The sequence below is a fragment of the Ammodytes marinus genome (assembly GCF_949987685.1).
Source record: "Ammodytes marinus genome assembly, chromosome: 23".
Lineage (NCBI taxonomy): Eukaryota > Metazoa > Chordata > Actinopteri > Uranoscopiformes > Ammodytidae > Ammodytes > Ammodytes marinus.
Genome location: NC_137227.1, coordinates 14738982 through 14762615, shown reverse-complemented (window position 1 = coordinate 14762615; position 23634 = coordinate 14738982). Strand labels below are relative to the sequence as shown.

General features: G+C 38.6%; 3 protein-coding genes across 6 annotated transcripts; 2 read left to right on the top strand and 1 right to left on the bottom strand.

Moving 5' to 3' along the window:
- Positions 1-1144: 1144 nt before the first annotated feature.
- Positions 1145-4325, top strand: trmt10b (tRNA methyltransferase 10B). Its single transcript, XM_080051722.1, has 8 exons — positions 1145-1308; positions 1733-1841; positions 2137-2270; positions 2682-2834; positions 3125-3203; positions 3479-3546; positions 3645-3768; positions 3863-4325. Exons 1-8 carry the CDS (start codon positions 1177-1179, stop codon positions 3997-3999), a joined length of 936 nt encoding a protein of 311 aa, XP_079907848.1. The 5' UTR covers positions 1145-1176; the 3' UTR covers positions 4000-4325.
- Positions 4326-6546: 2221 nt separating this feature from the next.
- Positions 6547-13435, bottom strand: cxcl19 (chemokine (C-X-C motif) ligand 19). 3 transcript variants are annotated; one of them, XM_080052098.1, is made up of 6 exons: positions 13295-13435; positions 13027-13132; positions 12792-12875; positions 10123-10659; positions 7944-8079; positions 6547-7099 (listed from the first exon to the last, which is right to left on the bottom strand). In XM_080052098.1, exons 4-6 carry the CDS (start codon positions 10172-10174, stop codon positions 6970-6972), a joined length of 318 nt encoding a protein of 105 aa, XP_079908224.1. In that variant the 5' UTR covers positions 10175-10659; positions 12792-12875; positions 13027-13132; positions 13295-13435; the 3' UTR covers positions 6547-6969. The 3 variants fall into 3 exon arrangements, with proteins under 3 accessions (XP_079908224.1, XP_079908225.1, XP_079908223.1); XM_080052099.1 differs by lacking the exons at positions 6547-7099; positions 7944-8079 and having other exon boundaries at positions 10320-10659; positions 13295-13429; XM_080052097.1 differs by lacking the exons at positions 6547-7099; positions 7944-8079; positions 10123-10659 and adding an exon at positions 11537-12262 and having other exon boundaries at positions 13295-13429.
- On the top strand, positions 13305-23626 carry LOC307269220 (protein mono-ADP-ribosyltransferase PARP14-like). Of its 2 annotated transcripts, XM_080052094.1 has the most exons (15): positions 13305-13495; positions 15881-16018; positions 16118-16242; positions 16504-18033; positions 18313-18549; positions 18664-18888; positions 18975-19026; positions 19156-19302; positions 19915-19977; positions 20103-20279; positions 20494-20676; positions 20780-21403; positions 21674-21810; positions 21980-22157; positions 23008-23626. In XM_080052094.1, exons 1-15 carry the CDS (start codon positions 13465-13467, stop codon positions 23292-23294), a joined length of 4134 nt encoding a protein of 1377 aa, XP_079908220.1. In that variant the 5' UTR covers positions 13305-13464; the 3' UTR covers positions 23295-23626. The 2 variants fall into 2 exon arrangements, with proteins under 2 accessions (XP_079908220.1, XP_079908219.1); XM_080052093.1 differs by lacking the exon at positions 13305-13495 and having other exon boundaries at positions 15751-16018.
- Positions 23627-23634: the final 8 nt, after the last annotated feature.

The window sequence follows — 23634 nt, the reverse complement described above, 5'->3', positions numbered from 1 at the left end:
CGCGCTGTTTTCAATGTAAGCGGCTACTGTTAATTACTTGGTGGTGTTTTTTGTTTTTTTGTTTTTTCAAAGTGAAGAGTTGGAGTAATTGGATATTCATAATAATAAAAAAAATGTTTTAGATAGGCTATTAAACATTTAAAAAAACGTAGGCCTACATCTAAGTAGTAAGTTAGTGGTAAGTAGCCTAATCATACATTTTTAATAGTTAACTTAGAAATATACACAAACAATGTATTGTGCAAATATGTAATCCTTTACAACTGAACTTTCAAAAAGAATATTAATTAATTTTAGTAATACTCACATGTTCTCCTTTGAAAGAAGTGAGATGAAACCAAACAAACACATTTTTTAGCATCGCCAACACAATACAAATGTACAAACATGTACATGTAGTAATTAAATGTAGGACTTCCATGTCTGTGTTTTTGAGAAGAAATCATACACAGCTGCCTACATTATTTTTCATTTAGAAATCCCATTAAAAGTCCTTTGCGGAATTTAGAGATTAAAAACAAGGAACCCGTGGCATTCAATATTTGAATAAAATATTATCTTTTGCAATTTAAAATATTTTGAGATGGAGTTATATCAGTGTTACACTGCCATCTCTTGGAAACAATCAGACTGCTACTGACTCACGCAAGTTTCTGTAATTATTTTAAAAATCACACACAGTTAGAAATACAAAATATGTCACTTATGCGAATGGAAATATGTTTGTTTGATTATTTATTTAATTTTCTCCGCATTGATCTCATTGACCCGTTGACCCCGCCCGCCCCCTCCGCTTTGTTTACTATGACGACATCAATACGCGCGGTTCACATGTCCTCAATCTATTTCCGTCCAGGCATGATTTTCTCTCTTTCTGTCCTTAAATCACTATTGAGGTGCTTTTAATTTGTCATATAGTGCTTTTGAGAAGATAATGTAAGAACTATTGTTACAGTTATTTTTACGTTAGCGACCGAAATGACTTTTTAGCTATTGTATACCTCCAAACAAACACGAGTATGCTCTCTGTGTTCGGATTTGCAGCTTTTAAAGACCTCAAATCATAACCTTTGGCAGCAATTTTTTTGAAAATTTTTAAATGAAGAATTTCAAGAAAATATTGTCTCTTTCATTTAAGGTAAAGCCAGAAGAACGATAGGTTATTGGCGCAGTGAAATGGATCATATTTGCTCAGATGTTTGTGAAAAGCAGCTGAATGGATTTTCAGAGGTTCTGGATCTACTTCGAATAGACGTTGTGACTGATTTGGTGGAAGACAGGCCAGGGAGAGAAGATGCAGCGTGCTCAGTAAGTTATCCTTCTTTTCTCATATTTCCTTCTAAATAAGGACTGCTTTAAAACCCTGTTCACGTTTAATGGGTTCCCTGAGTAGAAGCTTAACTACTCAATGTATTATATAATTTCCTTTATCAATTACTCAATCATTACCTCTGTAAAATCTTAAAACAACAATATATCAATACTAGGAGTTTCCCTGAGCCCACTGTTTGCCAACAATAAATATCATGGTGAATAAAACAGGTGTATCAAAAACCTGCAGTAGGCTAGACAAGTGGAATGGTCCGATGTGCAGTCAAAAAACATTCACCGTTATATTCTCAAAATCCAAAATTTGGAAACTAATTTTCTGGCTTGTGTCATAAGAAACTGTGGACGCACTGAGTTCATTTTTGTGCACCGTTAACAGTGTTTTTGTCTGGTTACTAAACAGAGGAATGTGTCGAGGAAGCATCGGCACTGGGAGAAGCAGATGGCGGCGAAGAGAAGCAAGAGGAAAGAAGAGAAGCAAAGGAAGAAGCTCAACCGCGAGCAGGAGTCGGGTAAGAACACTGGTGTAAAGAGAACCTGAAAATGACTCTGTTTCAAGTTACAAGTCACCTATTACAATACCAGTGTAGTAAAGGTACAAAGGTAAGTAATGTATCATGTATTACATATTGAATGATTCTTAATAATCAAATCAGGTTTTCTAGCTGGATGACTCTTTTTTATTCACAGACTTATTCTCTGATTGATTCAAATGTAAATGATTAAAAGGAAAAGTAGTAAATCCTCAAATTTGAGAAGCCTGAACCATGACATATTTTATTTGATATAGTTATTTCCATCACACAGGCGCAGGTGCAGATACTCCCCAGTTCACCAAACGGGTCATGAAAGCGATCACCAAGGAGCGTCTAGCCGAGGCTCAGTCCACGGGCCTCAAACTCTGCGTCGACCTGAGTATGACTGACAACATGTCTGACAAGGTAGGCTACAGTAGGTGTCTGTTGAGGCAAGACTGCAAAAAAAGGCATCACCTGTTTTTTAAGATATTTAAAAGAGACAACATATGACTTTCAATCCCCATGTTAACAAATCTCATTCAATGTTCTTTTTTTTTCATTTAATAAATATAGCAAAAATAAGAAGCATCATCACCCCTGCAGATATAGAACTGTTGATTCACACAATCTCTGGACTGCTTCAAAAGGCTCCTCTAAACCCATTTTTATAGGCAAGCCTTTTTATAGATATTAGCCATTTTGTTTGTTGCTTTGTATTTTGTCGATTGTTTTGTCTACTTTTACTGTAACATTTTCTACTGCTTTTGATCTTCATATTTATGTTTTTATTACAATAAATTAAAATGTACTTACTCACTTACATATCTGTATCAGGAGATTTGTCGCCTGGCGGGCCAGTTGAGGCGGGTGTACGGGTCAAACAAGAAGGCGACGCGACCGTTTCACGTCTTCCTGACGGAGCTGAAGGAGGGCGGCCGTCTCTACAGAGAATGCATAAGAATGAACGAGGGCTTCCTCAACTACATGGTGATTATTCTTGTTCATATCCTGAATTTACAGGGGGATACAGCAATACATCTGTTGCTAAAATCTTCAAATTTTTGTATTTTAAGTGTAATGTATCCTAAATCTGAAAGAATAAGACGTACATCTGAACATGATGACAACGCCTTAGTGCACATTTGTTCAACCATGTATTACTGTACAGATACAGTATATGTAATGTATTGCTTATGCTGTAGGTTAGATATATTGCTAAATTGTGACTTTTATGAAGAGTATTAGCTCCATAAACACCCATTGTTCTGTTCTTTCAGATTGAAATAACAGAAGAAAGCTGCCTGGACCTTTTCCCCCCAGAAACTATTGTCTACCTCACACCAGACGCCGAAGAAGGTTTGAGTAATTTGTAATTAAAAAACATAATCAGACGGTTAGAAATTCATAAATATAGTATTGTAAAGAGCTTCTGTCGAACTGCATCTTTTTGGCCAGCAGGGGGAGCATTCTGACCATGTCAATGTGACCATAACTGATCATGTAGTTCAACCTTTTCCTATTGCCACTACTAATCATTCTACTTGTAAGATATAAATATGTGGAAAAGAAGAATGTTTTACAATTGTCTTTGCCTATATATATTTTTTTTATTCTTTCTTCTTATATTTCAGCTTTAGAAACAGTGGATGCTGACAAGGTGTATGTCCTCGGCGGCCTTGTGGATGAGAGCATCCAGAAGGTATTGTACATGAAGAGACAAAATACCTTTTATAGACAAATTTACTTTATTTTCTACCCTTTTTATTTAAATCTTCTCGTCCATCTCTCAACCCGTAGAAGTTGAGCTTCTCGAGGGCCGGGGAACTGAGCGTACGCACGGCAAGGCTGCCCATAGACGAGTTCATGGTGAGGCAAAACAATGCCAAGAACTTCCACTCCAAGATCCTTGCTGTCAATCAAGGTAAGTTATGATCCTAAATTTAAAAAATAAAACGTATTTTTCCTTGTATTTTTTCATTAATGAAGTCCCTCTCTCTCTCTCTCTTTGAACGCAGTGTTTGACATCTTGCTGATGTTCTGCGACACTGGCAGCTGGACAGACGCCCTGCAGGCATGGTTCCCCCTGGGGAAGGGTTATGTTGTCGCACAAGACGATTCCCAGCCACTTCCTGTCCCTTCAACAGAATTTTAGCACATGGATTCAAAAGGGTTCATAAATTGTAATTCATCCATGATAGAAAAAGGGGTCTTGCACAACGGATCCGTATTTTTTCATCCAAAATTGTCACACGTTAAAAAATACACTGTACAAGCTCACGTTGTGTCAATCACGTTTACACACTGCCTCCGAAAAAATGTGTCCGTCCATTTACGTTTTCGGATCAGGTTTGATTTTCTGTGTTTTTTGTATCCTACACTTATTGTTGTGTGTGTGTGTGTGTGTTACTACCATACTGCCAGCCGCTGCTCAGGATAAAGATACGAAAAGCGCAGACAAAATATACGAACTCGCTGTGCAAGTGCCTTTAGACAGAACCCTTACACCTCAATAACTTACTGAAGTAAGTTAAATGGCTAAATTAAGAAACTCTTTTGGAGTTTTGACTTTTTTTTTATCTCAGGGGATGTTTCTGTTGTAAGTGAAATGACAAAGCTTTATTTATTGTTAAAGTAGGAAAATATACTTACATAATTGTACTATAAATGGTTCAGGTTCAATAAAGAATAAGAAAAGTAGGACTTTAACTAAATGACAATGTAGTCCTTTATGTGGTACATAGAACAGTCTAATGAAAATCAAGCAAGTTGTTAGTCTGTCTCATGTCTTTTTTGTTGTTTGAATGTGTTAAAAAAAATATATATATTTGATTTAAAAAAGGTAGTAAAAAAAATACTTTATTTGTTGATGAATAAATGAATGAACATTCGTTGACATTTTTAGTCGCGCCATGTTTTCAAGGCAAGTGTTTAGCAACTGACAGAAAATAAATAATTAATCCAAATTCCAGTGAACCAAGCAGTGTGGGGACCTGTCAACATCACAGATATGACTGAATGAATAAGAAAGACTGTGTTCTCATTTCGACATAGACAATCTTCTAGGTTCAATTTGACTTTGTCTCAAATAAAGTATTTGGCTTTGGTCATACGGTCAAAGGATTATTGTTGCTGTTATTTTGCTTGAGTGGCTTTAGAGACAAACCATTTAAAAGTTTGATACTTTTAATTGCTTAAATTTTTCTGTTTCATTATGTACGTAAGTTTCATAGAGTTGATCAAAATCAGCAAAAACATTACATAACATTTAGCAGATGCTTTTATCCAAAGCGACTTAGAACTGGAGTAATGAGCATCTGGGGTAAAACGAAACACATAAATCCACTGGACTTTTTGGTTACTTGGATGAGATAAGTGCTTAATGCCTCCACTAGTTGCAAACATTTTCACTGGAAAGGTATCCTCCACTGATTAACATCTGGAGGGAGCTTTTTTGACAGGGTAGGCCTCGCTCACCTTTTTTTTCACCCTTGAGCTTTGAAATCTTACAGTTATCTCATAGTCCTAGGGTGATACACAACACTGATGATCATCATATTTGATTGCATTAAAAAAAAAAATTTATTGGACCAGATGTTAAAGCTCTTCCGACTGTACTCGACATTTTCCAACTTCTGTTAAATTTACAAGTGGGTAGAATTCATTGTAAGAGTGTAAAATTGTACAGGCCAAAACTATTTATCCGCCATTTTTACTGATCTCTCTCCAAATACATATTCAAGCCTTATCAAATCAATCACAGGATAGAAATACAGGACTTTTGCACAACAATCATTCTCACTTCCCTCTGGCTCATGTGACTTACAGGAGCAACGGATTTCTTAAAAAGTTGTTGTGAAAATCTACTCTACAACTTCCCATGTCCACATACTCTCTTAAAAAGCAGGCACTACACACGAGTGAAGCTGCCAAGTAAACATATCTTCTTGAGAAAGTGAGTATGATGAAACTTCCAGTTATCAAGTTTTCCTCAGAAGCAGGAGTAGACCTTCACAGTCATGAGAAAGTTATCTATCATACAATTGTGGTTGCTCTGTCACAACTGAAGCAGACTGATTATGTAGTGGATTTTTTTCTTTTCGACGCAACATATAGACATGAATCAATCAGGTACAGTGAACACATCAAGCGTCTATCGTTAATATCAAGTAGGTGTTGTTTACTTTACAACTGTATTTTATCCAGTTTATTCCACATTCCGTTCAACTGGAATATAAAATTAATTAAACATCCCATTTGGTGCCATATACGGGGAACATTTAACATTGGGATAACCCCAATCTGACCATTGTCTTGTTATTGTACATTTTATTTACTTTACAACAATTTATGCAGGCTATCTTTTGTTCAAGTCTGTGTACTTTAGCTGCGAAACAAATTCGCCCCCAAGGGAAGTCAAGTTGAAGCTAAAGTTTACAAGGGATAATTCCCTTGTAAACTTTAGCTTCAACTTGACTTCCCTTGCACAATGGCCAACTGTTCAACAACGTGTGTGTGTGTGTGTGTGTGTGTGTGTGTGTGTGTGTGTGTGTGTGTGTGTGTGTGTGTGTGTGTGTGTGTGTGTGTGTGTGTGTGTGTGTGTGTGAAAATATGGTGCAATCTTAAAACAAAACATAACAAACATTTAAATTGTTTAAACAAACATTTATTTTTGTTTTAAGACTCACATTAGATCTTCCATTTTGCTTGGGAAGGAAGCCCTTCACTTCAGAGAGCTAGTTAGTGTTGGAGAAGCCTCTCCCAAAGCGGTATTACAAAATTACAAAAGCAATGATATGTTCAAAATGTCACTCAACGAAAAACTTTCTACACAAAGAAATTATTCAGAAGTCACAGTTTTTAAAAGTACAATAACATCCTCCGTCAATTTTACAACCCACTTAAATTTTACTCAGGACACTTGTATAAATCTTTTTACATTAAGCAGAAATACAGTTTTGAAATGAAAATACAGAAAATGTTTAAAATAATATGTAAGTTATACTGGGTTAAATAATGTGTAGTTTTTTATTTGTTAAAGTAAAACAGCGTGGCTCATAGTCGCATAAAGGAGCTACATTCAACAGCTTTAATTGCAACACGTTTTTCACCTTGTCCCGTGATATTAGGCTCGATTCTTGGGAAGTCTTCCTCCCTGTGGCCCAAGTTGTTTGCCAAGAACAAATTGGATCAGCTTCTTCACCCAGGAAGAATGAGGGTTCAGGCAAACCTTCTCCCCGCTAGACAGTCCAGCTCTGGTGAAAAAATAATAATTTAAGAAACATTGACTTGAAGAATAATAACTATAACATTCATTTATATAGCACTTTTTGAGAGACATTCTCAGTGCTTACAACACAGTCCTAATCAAAAAAAAAAGTATAATAAAGGAGAAAAACCAGGATTCAAATGGAAATATGTTTCTGCCAGATATGAGTAGAATCTAAATTTTTTATTCCCAACATTTAAATAATTTAAAAAATTATTTTCACAATCTTCCATCTGAGCAGCGGTGAAGGAAAAACAAGAAGAGCATGTAACGACAGGTGTATTGCCATGTTCCGCATTCTTTTCACACCATTTCTTTGTGTGATCCTTGGCACACAATGTATCCTGGCGCCTATCAGATCAGGTGATAACTGATAACAGACATGATAGGGAGAACTATCAGAGTAAATATGTTTTTTTTTTGCCGCCGTCAGACACTATTGCGAAATGTATGTTTTTGCATATCCCCTCTGAAGTTTTCCACTTTTTCGGAGGGGGTCAGAGCGCAGGGTCAGCCATAGTACAGCGCCCCTGGAACCGTTTTGGGGTTAAGTGCCTTGCTCAAGGACACAATGGTAGATGTTGGGTACCGTAGATGGAATACCAGCAACCACTAGATTTTACAAATAACACCCTCCTGTTCAGTGCCAGGGATCAGTGGTCCCCTCTTTCCTCTAGGCCATCCTACCACCAATATATGCTAATTAAACAGGACCAAATATAGTTATATAAAAAATATTTACAGACACTGAAGTTAATGGTTTGTTAAATGTGTTCTTATAATTTAACATTTTCATGATGTGGATGTGTTTGTGTGTGCGTTAAACTTACATAACCTCTGTATCGGGGCAGTGGGGCCCCTGGGGCAGCAGCTTGATGCTCCTCAAGTTGTCTGGAGGGATGATCCTGGACTCCACCTGGAGGCACTGGCAGTGTGTGTTGTAGTCCCTGCCGATGGGGGGCATACCTGTCATCAAACACACAATCCATTAGCCAAAACCATGACAAAAACATTGTTTTTTCAAGCACTGGTCTGTTTTGAGATTTATTTCCCCAAAACATACACAGAGGCAATTCGAAGTGCTTGCTCTAATTAGTTTGATATTGCCAAATTTGAATATTTTTTCAAAAATGTCTGAATTAAATTAATATATAATACAAAAAAAACATTATTTTAATGCAAGTAACCAACTGGTAAAGTCTCATGATGATATCTATAAGTTAACATTTGTATCTGCAGAGTCTCGCCTTTGACAAATTAACTCATAAATCTCCTGTAAACTTACACCTGTTTTCAAATTGGTCATGGGTGTTCAGTTTTGGAGCTTCTATTATTTTTGGTAATGCACCAAGAAAATGTCTCTGTTCTGCTGTGTCACTCTCACACACACACACACACACACACACACACACACACACACACACACACACACACACACACACACACACACACACACACACACACACACACACACATTGCACAATGAGACAAGGAGCCCTGAGGCTCTATTTTGACTCGCCTTGTCTTCAGCAATGTTGCGAAACCTGGAACCACAAATTTATGTTCCTACACCTAGTTGGAACTTGGCATCGCCTTATAGCGATGAGGTCAGAATGTCACAAATCAAATGCTGTCAATATCACTTTTACTAATCGCGTGATTTGATCACAACCCATGCATGGCCTTGGTGTGTGAGTGGTGTTCTTACAATGAGCACTTCCCCTTTTTCTCTTCCAGTCAACTTCCTGTTCACTACAGCTTAAAAACTCCAGGTCATGCTGACATAATGGTTAAAAAAAACTTTGGTCTAATTACAGTTTTATTCAATGATTCTAACTATTGAGCATCAATTAAAAATGTATTAGATAGATGAGGTTGGACATTATATATTATCAGATTTTAGAAAGCCATCAAATAACATTTAACATCTAAACACGTTATTTACTCCTTATGCAACACAAGACTTTTCTATATCACCTCTTGCACCACAATGATAAACTATCTGAACGTTGATTCTCGTGTCTTAAAGAAAAGTCTGCCTTAAATTGTGGAACATAAGATGCTTCGTTAACACTGCAGCATGTCTTGGGGAGCGATCAGCTATCATTTAAGTTAAAGTTTTGTTGTAGTAAATGGACATCAACATCTTAACACAAAATTATATTTAGGCCTAATCTTAGTACAATGTGTAATTTTATCCACGTAATTAAGATAGAGGAGATAGCAGCGTTTAAACAGATAACAAGGAACTGGCTAAAACCTAGTCCACCATCTTTTAAAAACTGGAAGTCAAATGTAAATAATATTTTAGAAATGGAAATAATTACCTATAGAATTAGAAACCTAGAAACTGAGTTTTCGATATGATGGAATAAATGGTTAACATATATAGATTGTAATTAAACTAGTATTATTAATATTCTGAAGATAGTCGTGAAGAGCTGGAAGAGTTTTAACTTGTGTATATATACTTTCTGTGTTCTTTTTTTTTGTGTGTTTTATTTATTTATTTTTTCATATGTAGTATATGTGTACTGATGAATATATTTTGGCCTAGGCATATATGTGGATGTACGTGTACATATATGTATGTATATATATATATATATATATATATATATATATATATATATATATATATATATATATATATATATATATATATATATATACATTTGTATGTATATATATGTATGTGTGTGTGTGTGTATGTATATGTATATATATATTATTTATCATTACTGTATTTTGTTGTTTTTGTTTATTTATTTACTTATTAATTTATTTATATTGTTTACATATATATAAAAAAAAATTGTTTGTAGGATGATGTAAATGTAAAAATAACTCATCAGAATATTATATGATCCTACAATAAAGTATATATAAAAAAAAACCTTCAAATCCACATTCCAAAGTGATAATTTTGGTCATTGACGTCACTCCCCACTTCACAGGAAAGTTTAGCCTTGCAGAAAGTTGTCCCACCGTGTAGTTGTGTACGCTTACCACAAACGAGGGCGAACATGGTCCCAAACAGGAGCAGGATGGAGAGCTTCATCTTGTAAGTGCAGGTGCTTGATAAGTTCTTGAACTCAGGCTGATATCACGCAGTGTTTCTCAACTGTTTGTATACATTTTGCTCTCCAGTATTTATGCATTCAGACATCATGTGCTCTGGGAAATTTGAGAAAAAAATGTGTGTGTGTGTTTGTGTGTGTGTGTGTGTGTGTGTGTGTGTGTGTGTGTGTGTGTGTGTGTGTGTGTGTGTGTGTGTGTGTGTGTGTGTGTGTGTGTGTGTGTGTGTGTGTGTGTGTTGGTTTCACTTTGGTGCGTTCACATGTGCAGCAGCAGGCAGTCATGGGATGGTGGATACAGGGGACAGACTGGAGGCCCCGTTGAGGTAAAGAGAACAGTTCGCGGTCAGAAAGATGAGTCACACAGACAGACAGTGTGCGTCTGGACAGACAGAAAGCCAACAGCTGCATTGCTCTTCCACCCGTCGCAGCTCTGTAGATGTTTCAACTCTTGTTTCCCCCTCTTAAGCTGTAAGACGAAAAACAGACACAGTTCTGTACTCAAACTAAGATTTATAGTTTGCTAATGTGTATATGATACAGTAGTCTTGGTGAACTGTTGTTTATGTTTTTGCTTTGTTTGCCCTGGGGGCTTTTTCTGACCCTGTACAATACACTTATTATGTGAAATAGTCCATTAAGGCTTCTTCTCACGGTATTATTTTTTCTATTTTTTTTTTTTGCAATTGTTGGTGTGGATGTATTAAAGCAGCAAGAATCAATGTGTATATGTGAGCAATGGCTCAAATAACTATGAGTAATGTTTAAGCGGTCGCTCATAGCAGCGAACTCTCAAAAATTAATCCCCTAACTCAGTTACCCTCAGCTCTGCAGATCGTTTTAGCTTCTTTCAGCCCATTGTTTTGCTATTCAGGCAAGAAATTAAAAAAACAAATATGCACTTGGGCAGCATTAACTACCATTTGTTTTTTGATACATTTTTGCATACAAATCTCCATATCCTTCAGTTTTATTCATTTCTCAGACGGTTGAAATTCCATAATTTGATCAACACTAAAACAAGTTATTTTACTGCTGGAAATATGACTGAAATCCTATTTTTTTACTGACAAAGCTCTTTCAGACTGGACTTGAGAAACAACAATGCCCTTATGATCGAAGGCATGTGTCAATATGAGACGTTTGGTCAGAAATGTGGGATAAAAGTGGGTCACCATGCAAAGCCTCAAGGCCACATGACTGTAAGAAATGAAAATATGATTTACAGTATGACTTAGCACAATTGTCATCTTTTAAAAAACAACTGTTAGGGGACTTTTAATGTTTTTTTTTTTACAATCCAAAGCACAGGATGATTAATAAGAATAAGAATATTGTACATACTGTCTAGCTGTACTGGTTTATTAAGGTAATAAAAATGCAACTCAATAAATATATTATTTCAATATGATTTTAACCTTACAGAAACAAACTCAGCTCACACACAGTATGATACAGTATATATTCACATTTAAACACATTTGATTGTTATAAAAAAAATATCAGCTTTATCATTTGGACCATGATGAAAACCCCAGTTCACATTTTATCACCATCACATTCTTAACTGTCAACTTGGATAGCATCACAAACAATGCTTTTCCAAGTCTTAAAGATGACAGATATTATGTTATAATAGGCTACACAGTATGGACGCACATCCATTATATTCACAGTAAAATAAAAATACTCTCCTTAATAGCCATGGATTCAGTATACTACTGGTACCAGCGCACATAAATCACAAACTTGACAGAGAGCTTCCTGTCCATTCCAAATCAACCTCGTACATGTGTCTAGTTTAACCTTAGCTGCCAGTGTGAAAACAAAGTGACATGAAACAACTTCACCTGTTTTCAGCTATGTCCTGTCTGTTTTTATTTATCCTGTAGAATCAGGTACGGACTACGTTAACCGCAACCTATTTGGATTTTGAACAATGCTTAAACACAAGCAGGTTGCATTATGGGGGTGTTAATGTGGCTGTGGCTGTGGCTGTGGCTATGACTGTGCTTGAAGCGGTGGTTGTTTGCAGGGTGGTGTTCATCTTTGCAGCACGTTTTGCCTTCAGCCTGAGTGGAAAACAGAATTTTCAACCTTTAATTTGAAAATCAATCATCTACAACAGTGGTTTTCAAACTGTTTGGCTTGAAACTTCTTAAAATTAAGCTATGTCTATGTGACCGGTCCACGAAAGGAGGATCTTTTTCTTTATTTTATTCTCAGAGTCTCAAGTGGTAACATTATCTGGTAGTACTCTTGCAAAATAAAAATTATAACAACTAATAGCAACAGCAACAATTAGAGGAAAGTCCAAAAAAAATCAAATCAAATGTTTATATGCAGTGTTTTATGGATGCCATTCGTTAGTTAATCTAATGACACTCAGATGTATTTTGCAATCCCTTTAGGGGGTCCCGACCCCTAGGTTGAGAACCATTGCTCTGATGAACAAGAGAGTAAAAAGGCCTAATGTGCAAGGCATCTCACATCAGAGACCTACCGAAAAACTTGAAATTGCTCAACCTTCCCTTACACTTTGGCAAGCCTTTTTCCATCTACTTTAATTACATAAATATAAGTTGATAACAATGGACTTACATTTGTTGTCGTTTGAGGAATCTCTGCACGGTGGATAATTTTTTAGGGTCAAGACACAGCTCCCTGTTGTCCTTCAGTGTGACACTGCAGGAGAAAGATTGAAAGTTTAATGTAAAGATAAATCTCTCAAAAAACTTGCAAAAGACTGAAAAATCAACATTAATTTACATTGAAATATACAACAACAAAAACACAGGATATTTATCCATTTGTTCATGTGAATGTAGGTACTTACATGACTTCTTTCCTGCTGCAGTATGAACGAGGTTCGTACACCTTGACAGCAGAGATCTTTTTGAGGTACACCCTTGTTGCTTTTACACATCGGCACCTCTTTATGGCTGGAAATATGAAGGTCACAGCATAAATAAATAATCCTGATATGTTAGGTTCAGCAAAAGCAATAGAGGAGGATATGTGTTTTTATAGTCAAAGTTTAGCTCATTTGAATTCAGAAATACAAAAAAAAATCTTGCCAAAATCCTATAAATAAGCACACTCACAGGCTGAGGTGCAAATGACAACGCAGGCCAAGAGAACGATGCAGTGGATTGCAGTCTTCATCCTTGTTTCAAATATAGTAGAAATGAGCGAGGGACCCTCAAAGAAGATCTGTTGAATCCTGGATCTTTCCGCTCGGGTAGTATGAGTGTGCGAGACTGAGAGCCACAAGATGTCTGCACCTCCTTTTTATTGCATTCACAGTAAGTGGAGGAGTGGGTTCCTGAGAAGTGGATGTTCCACAGAATTCGCTTTCCATTCCATTCCTTTTAAGCTCTTCCGGCGAGAGATAGAAAGGGTTTCTCATGTTAAGACAAGCTTGCCAGCATCAAGTGGGTGTCAAGTTTATTTACACTATAGATTCAACATGATTTGAACTCACTCTGTACTCTGCCAAGTGCTACAGCTAATACAGTTACATCAGGTTATGGTATCTTGAGATATGCTATTTTTTTGTTGTTTCATGAATAACCTTACATTTTTGAAACCCCCCTCCGGTTTCCTGTGCATTTCGTAATGATTCCCCAGCTGTAGTCTACATGATCATTTTCTAATAACACAAAAGCTGATTTATTCTTAGTGGTGTGGTTTCTTTTCTTAACTGGGTTCTGGTGGTATGGCGTGATGATAAGAAGTAGACGCAGTAGAGGAGGCTTCAGGAACATTTGTCTTTATTTAAAACAACAAGCTCATACTGCAGTTAACAAACGAAGCCCAGAAAACCCAGATTCCAGAGTAAACACAACAAGATGAGCTAAAACAGTCATACCAGTGTCTGCTTTTACACAGATACGATGATTTACAGAAGCCCAGTCCTCGACCACCCGTCTCACATTCCTACAGAGATGGGGGTTGGTGAATACCAGAGCTAGTCTACGGAAAATGTGTTTTAAGAGGAATTAAGAAGATAGTAGCCTACACTACATAATAAGACAATACACTACAGTGGCTCTAGTGTCAACAAAAGGAAGGTCTAACTCAACCACGGCTTACTGGCATTCTAAAATATACATATCGGCAATCAGTTTACAACTCCCAGCCAAAAATGTTTATGACTAAGATACTTTAAAATCCAAGTTGGATTTGTTTTCTCAAAAGTGACGGGGTATTTCTCCACGGCACTTTCATTGGAATTGACATATTCTGTTCATTGTTTGTGTTTTGTATAATTGCATATGATTGCATAATATAGAATCCGCTACCTATCCATACTGTGTGTGCGCTGACATTTCTTTTGGTTTTAATACACAGCCTATAGGCTCTGTAAACTTGTATGTTAACAAAAGGCCCCACTGAGCGACAAGCCCGTTTACATGCAGAGCCTAGGCTGTATATTAACAGCGTACTCACAGTACATACAGTTAGAGGATCATGAGCAGATATTCACTGATTTTGACAAAAAGTGATTTTGACAAAAAGCATTTTCCAGAACAATGACTGTGAATATGTCTCTTTTAAAACGCAGCTTGATTTTATCCTTTGCCTCCATCTCTTTCTGTAGCTTGTTGGTGTTATAGCCTTGAGATTTGTTTAGGCATAGTGCCACAGTGGTCTAAGCTGTAGGGGTGAGCAGCCATTTTCTTTTGTATATTTTTCTCGTGTAAGGTCCATTATTTCAGTATTAGTCAGCACCTTTCTTTTCGATAAGAAATGCTTGTTTTTTTGTTTTGGCCTTGGTTCGTCCCAAGTTATATTTCTTCTAATTATTTTAGCAATATTTACCTATTGTAGTAATAAATAATTATACCTTATTGATAAATTAGTGTTTGGGGACCAAGGAGATGAGATCTTTTGCACTTACTGTATGTTGCGTTACTTCCTTAGACACAGATATAACAAATTTCACCACAAAATGCAAGACTGCCTGCAATGTGTATAAACTACACTTTACCTGGGATTGTGATGATGAGTGTATAAATAACTGGATATAATCCATTAATTATCTTTTGTGCACATTTTACGAAGCTGTTTTTGATTTCAAAGTGTGATTATATTGCCAAACTGAAAGCTGCTGCTGTAGTGTCCTCATTGTATCATCATATTATTGTAGTACAGTTTATTGTCTCGGTAGGACATCTAGTGGTTTGGTTTGGTACGACCGTTATAAATTAAATAACTAACACTTATAACAGCAGAATATAGTATATCAATTGGTGAACAAGCGGAGAGAAGTAGGCTATCATTCTTGTGTTAAACAAGTGCTTACATAAAAAGAAATATCAGCTATTTAAAAAAATAAATACACAAAAAACAACTGTGTTACAATCACAAAAGTAAATGGAATTTGATTTTTAAAACTCTGTCAACATTACTTTTGAGAACATAATCAAGCTAAATTATCGTGACAGTAACACTGATCACTGTATGCTCAACAAAACTGAACAGGGAAATGACACACTTACTGCTATTATGTCATTGGGTGTGCAGTTGCAGTCGTAACTGAAAGTGAAATTAATAGAGCACTTGATACCACAACCTTCCGTCTAGAGACACGGTGGCGTAAAGGCTGAACACTTGTTGAAAGTGTTCCTGTGAGGTCAGAGTTGTTGGTAAAATGGATGAGTTTCCACATGCCTTGTTCTTTGAAGCGAAAGATTTGACAGACAAGAAAAAGGAGAAGATCAGGAGACACTTTCAAAAAAGGCGAGACTCTGGGGGAGGGGATTGTGGACTGATTGAAAACGCTGGAGGCAACATATACAAAATCTCTTTCAAGGAAAAAGATGGTAAGGAATCCATTGTGTTAAAGTGAGTTATATGATATACCTAGCAGTTGTAGTCAGGCTTTTGTTTTGACCTTGGACATGGGACTCTGTTTTTTACAGACCAGGAAAGGGTTTTGCAAAGGAAGACTCACGCCATCTCCCTTCCTTGTGGAGAACTACGCCTTGTCGTAGGCCGAACCAACTCACCACACAACCCTGATCCGCCATCCACTAGTCAAACACAGGTGAGCAAATATCCCCGGCTCAGAAACCTTGGCTTTCACTTTAATGATTTAGGTAAACTGAAATGTCAGAGGCAAATAATCTCACCAGACTAGTTTCTAATCAGAGTCAACAACGCGTTACATCAGGGCCAGCTGCTGTATATTCAAATATTTTTAAAATGCAAAAAGCACACAGCAAACAAGCAGACAATCGAAAACAAAAGTGAAATGCTGTCAGTTGTGACAATACAAAAGTTGACATCACCTTTGTTTTTTTTTTAGACATTCGCAAAAGCAAACACAAAAGGACTTGAGAAAATTTTCAATCTGGACGTCTTCCTCCTGTATTACTTGAGAGACAACCCTAAAACAAATAAAGTCTTACAGAAGCAACTCACTTGCATCGGCTGCTCAGTGGAGTTCAACCTAGACGAAGAGGAGGCCGTCGTTAGGGGGGATGTTGAGAAGAGGCCTGGGGCAGCATTTAGTGGCGCTGCGGAGAAATGGGAGCTTCAGGTGGATCAGGTCTTCATCACTTTTACTGAGAGTTACCTCTGCTACCATGTGGTTGAGCCAAAACAAATAAAAATCCTACTGCAGGAAAAGTCCTCTTTGCCTGATGATATCAAAGTGTACACAGAAAGCGGTTACGCTGTGGTCGTGGGTGAAGTTGGGGCTGTGAAGGAGGTCATTTCAAACCTGAAGAAGAGCCTGCCAAGCCGCAGAGATCTACCAATTGTGGAGAAGCAGTTCAAAATGATTGAAGAAGAGTTTTATCGAGAAATGCGTACACGTTGCCCGGAGGTTAAAATCCAGAGAGGTAATGCCGTTATCATCTTGGAGGGCCCAGACACGGAGGTCCAGACCGGAGCTGCTAAACTTGATGAACTTCTCCAAAACGTAAAAGTAAAGAAAGTTACGCTCGGCTCTGTTTTACTTAACTTCATAGCAACCAGTGGGGCCATCTCCAAGTACCAGGCTCGCTTTGAACAGAGTCTCAGAAATCCTGTTAACCTAGAGGTGGGGTCGGACCTGGTCCTATCCAGTTTGTCCTCTGATGCCCTTGATGAAGCCGAAGCAGCAATCAAGAGAGACCTTAGCGTGGCCATCGTGGAGCTGCAAGGATCTACAGCTGTGTCTCCAAATCTAGACAGAGTGAAGGAAATACTGACGAAAGCAAAGAATCAGGCAAACGGTCGAGAGATCAGAGTGGAAGTCAGCTTGATCCCTGTTCTTAGTGGAACCAGAAGCACCAAAGTACAACTTGTCGGCTACAGCGAGAATGTGAACAAGCTCAAAGAGATTTTGCTCGACTACCAAATGAACCAAGTTGAGACACAAGCAACACTGAACCTCCCATATCCTGAAGTGGTCGACTGTTTGGATGAATTCTTAGGCATGATTGGCGTGAAGCAGACCAAGGTGACCCTGAGAGCTTCGCATTCACCACATCCTTGTGTACTTGTTTCTGGCCCTCGTTGTCTGGTCCAGGAAACACAGCGGGCCCTAACCTCAACTCTAGCCAGTCTGATATCGAACAAGTTGGTTTTGGATGGACCAGGGGCTCAGAGGTACTTCCAAGCAGAGGGTAAAGTGAGCAAGGAGCTGGTAGAAAGCTCTTGTCAAGTCCTTATCAGGGAACAGCAAGGTGAGCGCTCACCAAACTTGGCGGCTGTTCTACAAAGAACAAACCTCCCAAGCAGCTTCACATCCAGACTTTCCATCACCCCACACCCGTACAGCACCGGAGAGGCCACTGCAGTCAACAGGACAAGCCTGGAGATCAAACTGGGAAGTTTGGTGGATGAGCAGGTTTGATAGGTTCTGTTTTACCTTGTAGTTTTAAAGGTGGAGTCAGTGACTCTTTAGAACCCTTGTTGTCAAAATCACTTTGTCAAAATTGGTGAATATCTCCTCACGATGCACTACATGTCCATGCTGTGTGTGGGTTGAAAGGAGAGGAGATATTCACTGATTTTTACAACTGTGATTTTGAAAACAACCGTTCTCCTGGATACCTGACTCAAACTTTAAGTAGTATCGCAGCAATGCAACACTCAAATTGATTTTATTTGATCATTATTTCCACAGGTGAATGTATTGGTGGTCCCGATGCTGAACAAGAAGCTAGGATCTACAAGTATTGGTACTTGTCTGTTGAAGAAAGCAGGGAGTGCAATCAAGTTAAAGTTGGACTCGATGGCAGCCATGTATACTGTTGCCCCTGGTGATGTTCTGCAGGTTGATGGACCTCCATCTCTCGGCTGCTCCAAGATCTTCTTCATTGAATGCTTGCCGTGGGATGGAGTCATGGGGCAGAGTGCGCAGGTACTGTGAAGTATTTGCTGGACTATGACGTTGAAATTTGATATAACCTTGTGAAAAATTAGAAGAACTAAAACTAGTGACTAAAAAAATAGTGGTTTCAATTTTGTTTTATAGGCGCTCAGTAAAGGGCTGAAGAGATGTTTGGATCTCTGTGTACAGCACGGCTTGTCCTCAGTTGCTATTCCAGTTATCGGACCTGGAATTGCATTAAAATTCCCACCGAGAGAAGCCATTCAAGTGCTGGCTGAGAACATTCGCCAGTTTGGATTATCTGCATCGTCTGGGTCTCTCAACACCATCAACATCATCATTAAAGATGGCTATCCTGACTCGGAGGAGGTGACTAACAACAGTTGTGTAACTAGTTTGTTGCATGCATGATTTATTAATGAGGAAGTGTTTAATGCTGTTGTTATTATTTACAGTGCTACCATGACGTCCACTGGCACCTCACAAATATGAACCAGGGAGGCCAAGGTAAACAAGACAGCTGTTCAGACTACTTTGAATGACTGTTTATTTCAAATACAGCGAGGAATTTACAGAATTTTAAGTATTTTCCAAGTATTTAATTTTTTCATCATGTCGCGGTGACCTTCCTCTTAGCAATCTTCAAGTCCCTCACCAGTGACCTTGATGACATCACGATGACAGTGGGTGGTGGGGTTCAACTACAGCTGGTGTTTGGTGACATCACCAATGAAATCACAGATGTTGTGGTGAACACGACCGACTTCAAAGATTTTCAGAAAGGTATGTAACATCTGGTGTAGTTTAAGATGCATACAAAAAGGCAGGATGTCCTAGTAACAGAATAAATTGTTATTGTGTATTTATTTTTACTCAAGTGAGTGTTGCGGCTCTGAGGACGGAAATGTTGGTTGGTTGGATTCATGCTTTATTGCAGAATGAAATATCTACAACTCTAAGATGGTTTGCCATGACATTTGGTGCTAAATTCATGGTGGCCAGAAGAATTTTATCTAATGTCAAAACTTTTCATTTATTCCTTAAAGTATTCAAAATCTACTTGTATCAGTTCAACATTTGATACAAATTTTAATGGTTCACACTTCGCGTGGTGTTGGTGAGGCCTCTCTGCACAAATTACATTCCTATCAGCTTTAGCTGTACTTTGTGTTTTTAGTGGTAATAGCAAATGCTAACATACCAAAATGCTAAAGTAAGATGGAGATCATTTATCTTTTTAACCTAACAATTTTAGCATAGGCATTGTGATCATGTTATCATGCTGATATTACTATTAAGCTCAATGCATATCTGTGCATTATAACATAGCCATACAGTAGCTATGGCATGGCTGTAGACTCTTGGACTACAATAAATATACCCTTTATTCTACAGATGGTGTGTGCAAAGACATCTTAACCTTAGCTGGACTAGAGGTGGAGACTGAACTTACAGCAGGTAAGAAAAGAAGCAACAGACACTCTGCTTTGTGGAGGCTAAATCTGAGAAAAATACTGTAGACATTTCCATACACACAGGAAACAGCTTCATACTAACCTGACTTTGTTGTGTTGTGTGTCTAGCAACATCTGAGAGAGGAGGCGTTTTTGTATCCCAGCCTGGGTCTTTCCCCTGTAAAGCAATTTTCCATGTATGTGGAGAAAGGAATGCAGGTCTCATTGAACAAGTTGTGTGTAGCATCATTGACTATTGTGAACTGTATGGATTTGAGTCCGCGGCCATTCCAGCCATCTGTGCTGGTAAGAATTCTGAAATCCTTTCCAGACTGCTAAATATATACAGTATATATATATATACATACACACACACACACACACACACACACACACACACACACACACACACACACACACACACACACAACACACACACACACACACACACACACACTCAGGCTATATATATATATATAGCCTGAGTCACTGCCAGTAATAATCTGAACCTTATATTCAGGAACTGGTGGGTTGCACCCTGGTGTCGTGGCAGGCTCCATTCTCAGAGGAATAAAGACGTCCACGTCCACCTTTCCTCTTAGCTGCCTCACCAGCATCCGCCTCGTCCTGATCAAGATCAATGTCTTCTTGGCATTCAAAGAGGAAGCAATGCAAATGTATCCCACTGCAGTAATCAACAGAGGTGATGAGAATCAGCTGTGTTTTTCTGGTTGCTTAGAAATCTGTCCATTATGTTGTGATGTGAATATTATTCAGAAATGTTTTTCTTTTGACCTACCTTGCAGTGTCAGTGCCTCAATTCCCTCCTGTACAACTACAGCTACAGCCACCTCCGCCTTTGAGCTCAGACCTAAGCCTCCTCAGCACCAGCTCCAAAAGTCAGCAGTCCGTCTTCCTGTTCCTGGGTCTCACCACTAAGGATGTTGACGATGCCATGGCCAAGCTGAAGAACCTGTATCAGGCTCAGTGCTCCACTCAGACCTTCACAAAGGAGGAGCTGGCAGGACTAACCCAGAACGATATGAATGATCTGAAGCAACTGGTGGACACCCAGGGTCTGTACCTGCAGAAAGACCAGTCGGGCCAGGGTACATTGACAGTGAGTGGGTTAAAAGATGGCGTCAACCAAGTGATGCAAATGATTAACGCCTCTATGCAAGGCAGCCTCCGAAGAGAGGTGAGAGTCAGGGCGGAGGAGGATTTGTACACCCGGCTGGCTTGGTGCATCCTGGGACATAACGGCAACTGGGAGAGGCTCCCCAAAACAGCCAATCACAACCTCGAGAAAAGGGATGTAGCAGGAGGGATAGTGGACGCACAGAACATCCCGTGGAGTGTGGATCTACAGAGGATGGAGGCCACAAGTGGAGGACGGAGGGCGAGTCTTAAAAGACTAGAGAATCTGCCAGGTTAGAGGATTTTTTTTTGTATTGGTTGGGCTCCATTACAAGTAGCTGATTTGATTTACAGTGGTTGAATAACTTCTCAGATCCTTCCATTAAATAGCTAACTCCAAACTGCCCCACGAAAATCACAGTGTCCCTACAAAATAAGTTTTTTTCTCTGTATAACCGGAGGGAATATCTAAATCCATAGCATATTTGGTTTTGGAAACAAAGCACATTGACTCTAATTATCTGAAAGTCTGACATTGATTTATGTCTTCCAACTATTTTCAGACTTCACTCTTCCCCTGTACTGGGACAACATGGCTGCTGGTGAAACTTTTAAATCATTTCCACTGCAGCATTCCTCTGCAGAGTACCGGACATTAAAGGAGGCCTTCAAACGGAGCGTCCAGAAGACTGTCATGAAGGTGGGCAGCTGTCACTGGACTAGACATCAAGTAGCCTATAAAATATTTTATTTTGGCCCTCCATCGCCTTATCTCAGTTCTTAACTTATAATAAAAACAGGGCTCTTTCCAAGGCCCAAAGCAAATTTGTCATCTTACTATTTTCTTGGTTTTGTCTTTTTACTGTCAGATCGAGCGGTTGCAGAATGTCCATCTGCGACGCGCCTACGAGGTGCAGAAGAAGCAAATTTCTGAGAAAAACAGAAAGGAGGGTGGAGGTGAAAAGCTTCTGTACCACGGGACGACCCAGGACAACTGCAACTCCATCATGAAAACTGGGTTCAACAGGCGCTTTGCTGGACAAAATGGTAAAAAAATATATTTTGGACAACTTCATTGTTTCAGTACTCAGATTACTAAGATTCTGCCCAAAATAATACAATAGTGGTATCTGCGGAAAGGTGGCTTCCTACATGTCCTTTACATCCTACATGTCCTTTACATATTTCTATTTATTCAGAACTAATCACTGTTATTGATTCTGTTTTTTAAAGTTTCACATAAACTTTTACGGAATATGAGGGACCTGTTAATAGGAGATAGAAGAGGAAATGTTTGTTAAGCCATTGGCTAGCTATTGATTATTAGTATCAGTTTGTAAATGAGAAAACAAACATTGAGGCTTGCAAGATAATTTCTTCTGTGTTTTCTCTGGGAATTTTGGGGGGACCTGGGGTTTATATTCAACAATTGAAACCGACACAAGGTAGGTTCTCAATGGTATGCCAACTTTTCTAGAACAAAAAATCCTGGGTATTAACTTGATTGAAAGCAACTACATCAACATTTATTTCCTCCCTATTTTCCTTTCCCTTTAGCTCAGAGATTGCTCTCACCAGAAAAATGACAGTATCCATCATTTGTTCAAAGGCTTAAAATGTTTACATTTTCCTGAGCAGCAATCTCTCAAGATTTTAGGAAGTGTCAGTTGCTTGTACCTATAAACACCGTTTGCTTTTGTCTCCTTACAACTCTTAACGTTGTTTTCTTAAATCACAATAACTTTCCTTAACCCAAACTGTAGTTTTAGTCTCCAAACCTTTACAGACAGAAGTAGCAATCATAAAGTATGTGGAGCTGTTGTGACAATCATATGTATCCTTGTGTTGTTTCTCTATGAGGACTTGTTCTTAATTCCAGATTTCTTCTTATTCTCAGCAACTGCATTGGGTCACGGAACCTACTTTGCCGTAAACGCCAGCTACTCAGCCCACACCACGTACTCCAGGCCGGCCGCCGATGGTACCCAGTTAATGTTTGTGGCCCGAGTCCTGACCGGCATGTACACACAGGGTGATCACAGCATGAAAGTTCCTCCGCCTCGCATTGACCAGGGGCCCCACGATCGCTACGACAGTGTGGTGGATAAAATAAACCAGCCCGAGATGTATGTTGTGTTCCATGATAACCAAGCGTACCCGGACTACCTCATCACCTTCAAGTGACTCTGAGGGAAAACATATTTATTTTATGAACATTTGAAGTAACGAACCATAGCTAGCAACAATGCTATCGATTAAAGCCTGACTCAGTTTTTTACAGGGCACACACAGTAGCCTAAGGAAAGGACGCGGATCGTAAGGAGATATTCACTGATTTTTCCAAAAAGTTATTTTGACAATAGGCGTTCTCCAGAATTGCTGACTCAACCTAAAATACCTGTAGATCGTCTGTATTTAATGCCTAAGGGGAAAATATCTAAGAATAATACCCAGTTTAAGCCCAAAAGGGTTGTCAGATTATAAAATGTACAGTTCCTGGTTTTTCAGTCAGTTAGGGATTGAT